At 43.4% G+C, this 11,610-nt stretch overlaps 1 protein-coding gene across 6 annotated transcripts in view; it reads left to right on the top strand.

Annotated features, from left to right (window-relative positions):
• ADGRB1 (adhesion G protein-coupled receptor B1) overlaps positions 1-2,528 on the top strand; it is a 758,475-nt gene extending 755,947 nt beyond the window's left edge. For all 6 annotated transcript variants that reach the window (XM_073555047.1, XM_073555046.1, XM_073555048.1 and 3 more), the window contains one exon: positions 612-2,528. In XM_073555047.1, coding sequence (XP_073411148.1) covers positions 612-809 — 198 coding nt within the window. In that variant the 3' untranslated portion in view covers positions 810-2,528. The remainder of the gene's footprint in view (positions 1-611) is intronic.
• Positions 2,529-11,610: the final 9,082 nt, after the last annotated feature.

Consider the following 11,610-nt stretch of genomic DNA (forward strand, 5'->3'; position numbering starts at 1 on the left):
TGTATTGGAGGTGAGTGAATAGGCCAAAATTTAAAATTTTTTCTCAAAATTGGTCCGAAAATATGATTTTCATTGACTTTACTTAGTGTGAGTTGAATGAGTCTGGGTTTCTGTTAAAAAGTCATTTATTTTGCTTTAAAGTATCTCTCGACCATAAGGCATAATTAACAGTTGAGTCTGAAAGGAGTTCAAATTCCCCCTCCCCCCCAAAAAAAATCTTTCACCTAGGCTTTCACCCCACCACAGCTTCACACCGGTCCTCTAATGGCTTCCAAAACCTCTACTACCCTGGGGGGGTCAGTCTCTTCATCACTGATAGCTGGCACCAGACGCTCTGGCTGTGCCTTGACTCACGTCATGAGCTTCATCAGGTGGAAGAGGTGAATGGTTGGGCTTTTGTTTTACCCCTTGACTCCTCATATTAATCCAACCAAAATGGTGGTCAGCTGTAAATTCATTTGAATTCCCGAAAACTCTTGATTCGCTACATTTCCCAAAATTTTGGCAAATTCTAAAAGAATTCAGTTAGTTTAGAATTGATTTGCTCATCTCTATAATGTTCCATCGATCTACCCTTCATGTATTAATCTGAACTTCAAAATGTCTTACAGATAGAAAAACAACAGACGCCTAGCAAGAGGTCATGGGAAGGAATGAGGAAGATTCAGTCACCACCATCTTGGGTTAAAAAGGACATGGAACCTGTGTCCCCTTCTCCCTTAGAACTAAAGACTGTGGAATGGGAGAAAACGGGCGCGACGATACCCCTTGTTGGACAAGACATAATTGACCTTCAGACTGAGGTCTGAAGCTTGAGGAAAAGACTTCTTTTTATTTTTAAAGAATATGATTCCATATAAAACGGAGAGATTGTTTGGTTTCTTTTGAAACCTTGTTAAAGTACTTTTTTGCATTGTTCTCAGAAGGGAAAATTCCGTTAGACTCTTAGAGGTAGGCGCGACGTTCTCTCTCCCGGGTATGGCAGAAAAGATGTCGTAGGTGAGAGGTCAGACCATAAACGGAAGCCAATGGAAACCAACTCGGAAAGAGTCATCGACCTTCAAGTGGAGACCACACCGAGGAATCATCGAGGTTGGCTGGCGATTCTTTACAATGACACTTAGCTTCCGATAGATAATTAACAATTATATAGTACTCTGGTGTATTATATAAGAGCTCTGGGGTCGGCCATTATAGAATCCAAGCAAATTCTTCAGCGGTGTAACAACTTGCTCGATATCTCCATTAAGTATTGTTTAGGTCCAATTCAACAATGTCGGCCAGAGCTGGCCCAGCGCAGTGGGTAGTAGCCAAAGCAAATCCAATCCCGGTCAGTCTTGACTAGTTTGAGTAGATAGAACCAAATGAAATGAACCCCAACAGAGTGCCATAGAGCGAGTGAAGAGTATATATTGAATGGAAGTCTTTGACTGTTAAAAGAAAACCCTATAAGAATACCTTCTGGTTACCCAATCTTCATCTTCTGCTCAGTCAAGCAAGCGTTTTGGTATATGAAGAGAAATGTTAATATATCTAGTTTTGTAAAAATGCCTTGTGGGACTTGACAGACTGCATAGAAACATTAGCTATGAAGATCCAATAAAGTGTTCCCAAACTTTAGAGCACTTGTTTCTTTTGCTCTTCTCCTTCTTTTTTCGAGAACCTTTCCATTCGACTCAAGGATCCAGAAGGGCTACATGTACCCAAAAGTTTTCTCTCCGGTGGTCATCGGGCTTCGTAAGACAACTCTCGGGGGGGGCCGCTCCATTCCATGTAGCTCTCTTTTGGAGTTTCCAGAGCAAAGGTGGAATCAGAGACCACCATGGTTTCTCCCGGTGGAGAAGAGGTGGGGGGATGTGGTTGTCAATGGGGAAAAAGATGCATCAATGAATCTTAAAGCAAGTTGCTTGATATGCAAGCATTTTTTTTTTCTTTTGGCACCAGTGTTATTTTTTTTTTTAAATGACATTTCTCTTGTCATTAACTGTATAGTAAATCAATAAATGTTTAAAGAATTTAAAAAGCAAAATCCAAAATAGTAAATAAAAGAGATAAAAGATAACTTAAAACTGTGATGTAATTGTCAGATTTTAGATTATATATACGAAGAAAAAGCACAAGGCCTCTGGTGCCGTGTTGTATAATATTGTAATTATTATAATTACATATAACGAATTTTACCATATAAATATCTTTATACTGTGTTTTAATTTTTATTTTTTTTAACACTCAGACCCCTCAAGCCCCCCCCAATCATCGAGTCACCGCACCTTAGCAGTGTTATGTAATAACTTACTTATGTGTTTGTTTAATAACTGTTAAGATTCAGGTTTACTTTTGTTTTGTTTTTCTTCTTTCTTTTTTTTTATATCTATTTTTTTTTTTTTATATTTTTTTTTGCCCGTATCCTCTGCCTGATGTTTTTTGTTTTGTTCTTTTATTTTTCCCAATCTGTGTTTGTCAGTTTTTTTGTACAGTTTTCAGAGCACAAATGAATGTGTTTTATTTCTAATAAAAAGTGTAAACTACGCTCTAGTTTTCCTGCTCTCTAAATCGATTATGAAATGATCATTGATCGATTATCATTTTCCAAAAAGAAAAAAAAAATGGTATGCAGTGCCACCGTTCAAAAAGACTACATCTTTTGGAAGATCTACAGAAGAATGGATTTTCCCAGGACACTTATTTTTTTAAAGAAGCACTTCTCCTGCCCTTCTCCTCCTCCTCTCATCAGTTTTTATCCTAACATATTGCAGTAATCATCTTGTATTGCAGTGAGTACTTACAATTGCTCATTTTGCCTTTCTATCCAGCTAATTCTTCTCTTTTCCTTTAGGTCACATGATTAATAACTGCCAAGCTGAATTCTTCAAAGTTCTATGTAGAAACAGCTAGTCTCTTCCTTCCAAGAGTCATCATTAGAACTACAATTCTACATCACTGCAAAGATCCTGGCAGCCCAGCTCCCCCCCCTTTTTAACTGCTGACTCAACTGCTCCTCTACATCACCCCAATCCAAGGGCTTTGCAGTAATGTAGAATTGTAGTTCTAATGATGACTCATGCAAAGCAAAGACTGTACGTTTACACATAGTAATTAGAAAGATTCAGCTCATCAGTTATTAATCAAGTAATCTCATAGACCTAATGGGAAAAAAGAAGAATTCGCTAGGTAGAAAGGCAAAATGAGCAAATGTAAGTACACAATGCTATATAATATGATGATTGCAGTATATTAAAAGGGTAGAAACTTTGGATGGGAAGGAGGAGTGCTTCTTTAATTGTCCTTACATTGATTATTTAGAATAACCGTGCTGCCACCCGAAATAGATGGAAAAGTTGTCAGGGTTCCAAACGAGCTATTATTTCCATGTAACTCCATATTGCACTTTTGGTAGGCAGCTAATGAAGACTAGCATCCAGAGAAAAGCAAATCTTTTGTCATTTTAATTTTCCAGTGCTGACAAATCTTGCTAGGAAATTCCATTTGCAGAGAATCTTTTTTTGCATCAAATCAACAGTAGATAATTAAAAACCTCCAATCGCCCTGTAGAAACAATGATTGTCATTACTGTGCTTTCCTCATACATCAACCTTCGTCACTGCTGTGCTGTCACACACTACATGTACAATTTATTCAGTGTTTTAGGATTGTCTCTCCTTCCTTTTCCAGTTTATAACCTGGGAGCTGTAACGTCCTCTCACCATCTAGATTCACCCAGAAATGGCTGCTGCATTCCCTGCCTTTGCTTTTATGAAGGCTATGATTGTCTGTCTGGATTGGATGTTTTATACCATGTGATATGATAGCTAAAAGGCGTTATGGTGAATCCCATCTGGCTGCTCCCAAGCTCATGGGATTCTTCTCTGGTTGATACAGTCTTCTGCCATGCGTAACATGGAAATCACATATTGTTCAAACTTGCAGACGTGGCAAATTCTTAAAACTTTAACAGCAATTTTTTTTTTCTCCATAAAATGGATGAACTCATCTCTTGCTGTAACCCATTAATTTTTATTTCACATGGGGTGAAATTATCCAAACACGGCCACACGGGCCCATCCAGGAGCTTTCACTGTGAATGGGTTATTACTACACTCAATAAATGCCAGGGATTCAGAAATGATACGAAACTTACGGTATTTGTTTCATGGAAACATTTGCTAAATTCTCAAAGGAGCAAAGTTAATTAAATAAGAAAGTATTCACACCTGTTTATTGCCACATGTGAGGCACCGTGTACACCACAGCTGTGAGGAGCACTTCCTGCCTACAAAGTGTCCAGACTGTGGTTTATGGTTTTATTCTTCTCTAGCGGTAGATGATGAGCCTAGAAGCAGTAGATGTAAACAGACCAAGCGCATGGTGGTGGATTTGGGAGGTCAAGAGGGGTGTTAGAAACTAGATAAAAGGTATCACGAGGACTTTTTGGGGCAAATACTGAGCAAAACCGGAATCCACACCCTTTCTCATCCAAGTCATGTAAAGCCGTAGCCTCGTTTTGAGGGTGTACTGCTCACGTTTCACACCAAATAACCAGGTTATTACGGCTGTGTTGAATTTTATGTATATAAAATGCATTTTATTTTTTTTTTAAAAGATGATTTTTTTTTTTGCTATTTTTTGATAATTTTTATTATTTTTTTTTAGAAATTTTATTCATATTTTTATTTTTCGCATACCGTAATTTGTCCCTCAAAAGATCTTAAAAGATCCTTGGGGAACACTTTTTTTCTTTTTGTACTGTTCTTTTTTTTTCCCACTGTAACTAGGTCATCCTTTGGAGCCCTAGTTACAGGGGAAAATATCCCCCCAGTTGTGGCAGGTGTCACTGGTAGATCTGATATTGTACTGCTAGGACGCAGTTGCTTGGCTATGGCAAGAGAAGACTGTGATGATTGCCAGGTCATAGAGAATAACAACACAGCCAAAACCACAATCAAAAAATCCCAAAGGCAAATTATACAAAATAGAAAATCTTTTTATTAGATACAAAACAAATGCAAGGAGTAGGGAGGGAAGGAAACGAAGGCAAAACCACATGTACACACGAAAAAGGGGCGCATATGCTACCCAAACGGGAACTTGAATAATATATACATCAAAGATGTAAAAGGTCACTGTATTATCCCATAATATTGCACATTCCCAACTGGCCTAATGAACAGTGTCAGTACTAAATTGCAGGCATGAAAAAAATAAACAATCATCACTGATATACCTGGTAGATGGCCGGGAATAGTCTGTAGCAGTGCGCCCTCCCCGACGCGCGTTTCATACAGCACAAGCCTTTGCTAAGGTCCTAGAGAAGTATTCACTGATCACTATGTGGAAAGCCAAAAATAAGATAGAACCTGTAATAAACTGCTTCTGTCTTGTCCCCAGGGTCCCAGGCTTTGTCTTACAGGCAGGGACTGGACCTGCTCTTGCTTGTTTGCAGGAGCTTTAACCCTCTTTCCTAAATTTACAAAGTTGTGGGCTTCAAGTTCTGGACCAAACATTGTAGTTTTACATTATGTGGTTAAATACTAAATCGGTCTAAAACTTGATGTGACTGCATCAAATTTTGGTACGTTTCTTGGTGCTAAGTTGAGGCGCACTCCCAATAGTAAATTTACGTTACTCTATGTTTAGAATGCATTTTTTATTATAGTTTTTAAAATAATAAAACAAATTGTAACAACTTTGCAAAAAAATAAAATTAATTTAACCTCTTGTAGCCCTTCCGTAATATACTACTATTTTTTTTTCCCCAAAACAACAAACACTTTGGTGGAACCCGTGAGACCAAAGTGGAATTTTTTATCGCTATGAACACAGGTTTAAAATACATGGAAGAATCCCAATAACCTATAATCAATATTAATAGTTCAAAAGATAAAGTCCCAGAGAGCAAAAATAAAATAAACAAAAGGTTTTTATTAAGCACAAAAAACAAAGACATAAGTTAAAAAAAAAAAAGTAAATTGCGCTAAATCAATTCAAATAATTAAAAATCATAAATGAAAGAAGAAACAACATACGTATACAGAATTCCCGGAATGAGCAGACTTCTTTAACAAAGTGCACATGCTAATATGAGGTTCCAAGAACACATTAAAACTCTGAATTTGATGTTTTCTTTTTTTTTAAATTTTATTCCAAATTAATTATTTCCCACGGTTTTCTACATTTTGGCTTTTCTTTTTTTAAGAGGCCAATAAATGATTACGTGACTTCCCCTTACCATGCCATGGCCGCCTACTCATCTGCCTTCTTGCCATATTTATTCCTCCGTCCTCGTGCTTTATTATTTAGATTTTCTGCAGTTAGCGCCAATCCTAAAAAATAAAACTGATTGGCTTTCGTGTTGTGAGTCTTTTATTTTTGGCGCTTGAGTAGACGCTGGGTTTAGATTTAGGTTTTTGGAAAGAAAGTTGTTGAGATGTTATCTGCCAACCGTACCGTATTTCTGAAACTATCCCGATTTTTTTGGAAAATGCACCCAGCAAATACAAATAATCAAAAAATTAAGTAATTGGGTCACATATGAAGAAATGACATATTTGTAAATCTGGTTGCGCATTTCCGTCTTTCCTCCTCCGCTGCACGCTTTGCATTTCTTCCGGGCGTTTCGGCATTTGTAACTGATCTCTTCTGGTAGTAAATATTTTTGCTGATGATGAAACTAAGAATAATAATATAGTAATAAATGTCAATACCGGAATATTCCAGCTTTTGTAAGAACATGCTGGAACATAAGTTTCGAATTATGGAAGTGAAAAATCCAAGGCGACAATAGAACATCTGGAAAATGAGATGATAAAACAATATCCCCGCTAATCGCGCCATCTCATGCAGTAAGACATCACTTAAGCTGCATAATCTGGGATTTGTCATCTTATTACTTCTGTTGTATTAATGATAAGCATACCTGGAACCACTTACTTATTATTCCTCAGCATATGGGGAGCCACCGCTATGGAACGAGCTCACTTTATGATTAAAGGAACAATTTTAGAATATTTAGGCTTCATGATAATATTTTATGTCCCAACATATATGCACATTTCTAAAAAAAAAATATATCTATTTTTAGTGCTGTAATTGAGTACTTGAAAACAGTCAGGTTGCTCTCAGATGTTGTGTGCCTTCTGTACTGCTTTCGTTTATTCTCAAGAACTGATTTCTCTAACACTCCATTTCTGGTGCTATAGGTTCAGGGCTCGGTGAGTGCTCCCATCTTGTTGAGCTGCATGTTTAGAGGTCAGTGGGTGTCCTCTACTTCTCGAACTGCATCTTCAGAACTTAGTAGGTGGTCCTTGCTTGAGCATCTGTAGGGAAGGTGACCTGACGGACGGACGGACTAGTCAGAGTGAAGAAAGATAGGTTTGCACAGTGTAGGTAGGAGACAGTGATTACAGTGGGGAAACAACTAGAAAAGTGTAGTGGACGTGCAGTACCTTGGGATGACCATTAGATGGCAGGGTGGAGTGTGAGCAAAGGACTTTACAGCAGCTTAGGGCTTTAGAAACCGTTGGTCATGGGGGGCGTGGTGACAGTTAGTGACAGTTTCAAGGAACCGGGGAACTTATAAATACTGAGGGAGGGTTCCAGAAGATTCCAGTCCCCAGGGGGAGCCCAGGTGACAGGAGGACTTCGCCAGTCTGTGTGCCCTGAGGAGAATCCGACCAAGGGGACTGAGGAGAGGAAACGTCAGGGGGTGGTCCTGACAGAAAGATACCGCAGAAGAGACGAGGCAGTGAGTGCCATATACCGTATTTGACACGACGACTGACCAGTGAAAGCGCTGTTGGTTATTGGGCCTAGGGCGGCCACAGTGGCGGACCTGTCAGGAGCGTCGAACAAGTGAAGGAGGGACAGTACGCATATGTACGTCCCTATTGTAAAAGTACGGTGTGTAAACGGCTCTGGAAACGGAGGGCCGATAAGTGAAGAAACGTGCGGTGTGCTGCGGAGGCCGTCAGGCGGACGGCAAGTAATGAAATAAACTTGGACCTGTTGCACCCAGAATCTGCCTCATCGAGTCTCTGTTATCATCTCTGCGCGGTACAAAAGTAGGACCACCCCCCCCCCAGCTGGCCCGACCCCCCACCACCGACACTACATTTGGCGTAGTCGGCAGGATCGCCGCCGCTAATACGCTATCTTCTGCGGCAGGCCTGCAACTGAAGGACTGAGGAAAACTTGGACTGCTCTATTTCGGATTATAAACACCTGTGGACTAAAAATTACTGACCTGTGGATTACAAATTGGGACGCTGTGTCGGATCTGTGTTGCTTGCAGAGGATCCAAGGCAGTAGCTGATTCTGCCCAAGATGGCGGTATTACTTCAGCGCAGAGGAGAGGTCCGGGTGTTTGCAGTTGTTCAGAATGGACTGGGACCCCCTCCAACGTACCCCAAAAGGAAGCAATATATGCCCGGAGACCGACGTTTCCATATATTGGACCCTGGCAGATGGATGGAAAGGTCTGCCAACGCCCCACCCAGCAGGAGGAGTGGCACAGAAGAAAAACTTGGCTGCGGCTGTCTGACGCCATTCGAGTGCTGCCCAACGGACGGTATGAGATGCTGCGGGTGTCGGGGCATCGGCCGCCTAGAGTGGCAATGGCGGCGAGAGATGGAGCTGCATCAGAAGTCATCTTCAGATTTACGGGCAGGCAGCGGGATGCTGAGCCGGGGAGCGGAGCCTGAGGGGAGTCAGCGAGAACGGCTGCCACCAATACCAGCAGAGGACTTCTCAGCGGAGCCCCCGAGTCCGGAGGGAAGGCCCGCAGGACAGTGGAGCAAGGAACGGAGGCTGCGGGGGAAACTGCGTGATGATGAAACGGAGGCCGCAGCGCCGGGGAAGGTGAGAGTACCCCCGGCCCTACCAGTGCCTCCGCAAGCGGCCCCCACCATTCTGCTGCAGCACGCGGCCCCCTGCGCACCGGAAGGCCTAGTTACCACGGGCCCCGTGGTGTATGCAGAGCTGAGCGAGGTCCCCGCTCATGTCCCCGAACTACCTCGCCCGGAGTCACCAGTGCAGAGCTCACCCAAAGAAGATGCTGCTGCGCTTTCCCTGCTAATAGCAGCTGCATTGTTGAAATCGGCCGTTACTCCGACTCCGTTGGAAGTAGTGGATGCGGCCTGTCCTGAGGCCGCGGTTATGCCGCTGCTGGAGTCGGCTGCGACCGATTTAGCGGGCCCTGTGATTCCAGCCCCCGAGGACCCGGTTCTCCCCATTTGCCACCTGACCCCAGCGGCTGCTGGGCCGCAGAAATCTTCGGCCGTTTCTGTCTTGCGGTCTTTTTCAGCGGAGTCCCGCCCACCGGACTCCAGGGCCCGTGCTGTTCCCTCCGTGTGGGAAGCGGAGGTGATCAGGAAGAAAAAGGCCCGGGAGCAGGAAGTGTGGAACCTGCTCCACACTCAAGGAGAGGCCGTCATGGAAAAGAAGAGGACTTGAATGGACACCCTCAGTATCCCCGTGGAGCCCTCACCTCTGTCCATTGAGAGTGGTATAGACTGTCAGGAGTTCGATGCACCGTTGTGCAGATTATAAGGACAGTTGCATTTAGAAAAAAAGTTTTGTTGTTGTTTAACTGATGCAACTATTTTCTCTCTCTTTCTTTCTTCTTTCTATGTTCTTTATATACGAAAATATGTTTACCTGACAGAACGGGGATACGGAAAAGTGGAGGAGTGTCCAGGTCCAAGGAAGGGGGGGAGGAAGAAAGAGGAAATGCAATGTTATGTTATATTTTGGTTTTAAAAGTAAGAGAAAATGAAAAAAAAAAAAATTATAAAAAAATGGGTACTTGTGCTATTATAAAGTTGTATGATGTATAATATGCAAAGTAAAATGCAACAGGTCCGGGTAAGGGAAGGTCTGCGGGACCAAAGGAAAGTGTGAGATCCGGTAGGGATCTAAGAGTTGAGGTCTGGGAGACCGGGACGCCGACCATGACATGTAATTGAAAGAAGGAAAATGAAGGGGAAGATGTGAGAAAGACAGCCGTCCTAGGTCAGGTCCCCGACACCACGGACACCCCTGAAGAAGGAAAGGCGGGCGCCGGCAATGATCTGGTAGGTGAGTGGCCTCGATCATGGCGTACCGGATAGTGAAAGGTAACAGTAGGGGAGAGTAGGGGAAAGATACACGCCGTAGAGAGAATACGGGTGTACCTTGCCCAATTTGAAAGACGTTGTCATGTGGCGTGCGCGCTGGTGAGTAGCAGTAGGCTGCTCAGAGCATAGTGCTCCCAGTATGGTTCGGCCCCCACAGATAGTGGGTTTGGCTCAACTTCTGGTCCGACAACAGAATGTAGGTGTAGATTCAGAACGACGAAGGCAGGGATGACGATTGTCGAGGACGACAATGGACAAAGGAAGGGGGAGTGTAGGGAAGGTGACCTGACGGACGGACGGACTAGTCAGAGTGAAGAAAGATAGGTTTGCACAGTGTAGGTAGGAGACAGTGATTACAGTGGGGAAACAACTAGAAAAGTGTAGTGGACGTGCAGTACCTTGGGATGACCATTAGATGGCAGGGTGGAGTGTGAGCAAAGGACTTTACAGCAGCTTAGGGCTTTAGAAACCGTTGGTCATGGGGGGCGTGGTGACAGTTAGTGACAGTTTCAAGGAACCGGGGAAGTTATAAATTCTGAGGGAGGGTTCCAGAAGATTCCAGTCCCCAGGGGGAGCCCAGGTGACAGGAGGACTTCGCCAGTCTGTGTGCCCTGAGGAGAATCCGACCAAGGGGACTGAGGAGAGGAAACGTCAGGGGGTGGTCCTGACAGAAAGATACCGCAGAAGAGACGAGGCAGTGAGTGCCATACACCGTATTTGACACGACGACTGACCAGTGAAAGCGCTGTTGGTTATTGGGCCTAGGGCGGCCACAGTGGCGGACCTGTCAGGAGCGTCGAACAAGTGAAGGAGGGACAGTACGCATATGTACGTCCCTATTGTAAAAGTACGGTGTGTAAACGGCTCTGGAAACGGAGGGCCGATAAGTGAAGAAACGTGCGGTGTGCTGCGGAGGCCGTCAGGCGGACGGCAAGTAATGAAATAAACTTGGACCTGTTGCACCCAGAATCTGCCTCATCGAGTCTCTGTTATCATCTCTGCGCGGTACAAAAGTAGGACCACCCCCCCCAGCTGGCCCGACCCCCCACCACCGACACTACACATCTAAAGGTACAAAGCTTAGTAGGTGTTCACTGCTTGTGGTGCTATAGGTCCAGGACTTGGTAAGTGTTCCCAGTTTGTTGAGCTGCATGTTTAGAAGTCAGTGGGTGTCCCCCACTTTTTGAGCTGCATCTTCAGGACTTAGTAGGTGGTCCTTGCTTGTGACTCCATAGGTACCAAGCTTAGTGGGTGTTAACTTCTTGTGGTACCACAGGTTGAGGGCTCGGTGAGTGTTTCCAGCTTGTTGAGCTGCATGTTTAGAGGTCAGTGGGTGTCCTCTACTTCTCGAACTGCATCTTCAGAACTTAGTAGGTGGTCCTTGCTTGAGCATCTAAAGGTACAAAGCTTAGTAGGTGTTCACTGCTTGTGGTGCTATAGGTCCAGGACTTGGTAAGTGTTCCCAGTTTGTTGAGCTGCATGTTTAGAAGTCAGTGGGTGT

The sequence above is a fragment of the Dendrobates tinctorius genome, unplaced genomic scaffold, assembly GCF_039654945.1.
Source record: "Dendrobates tinctorius isolate UK_male_01 unplaced genomic scaffold, ASM3965494v1 ptg000215l, whole genome shotgun sequence".
NCBI classification, from domain to species: Eukaryota; Metazoa; Chordata; class Amphibia; order Anura; family Dendrobatidae; genus Dendrobates; species Dendrobates tinctorius.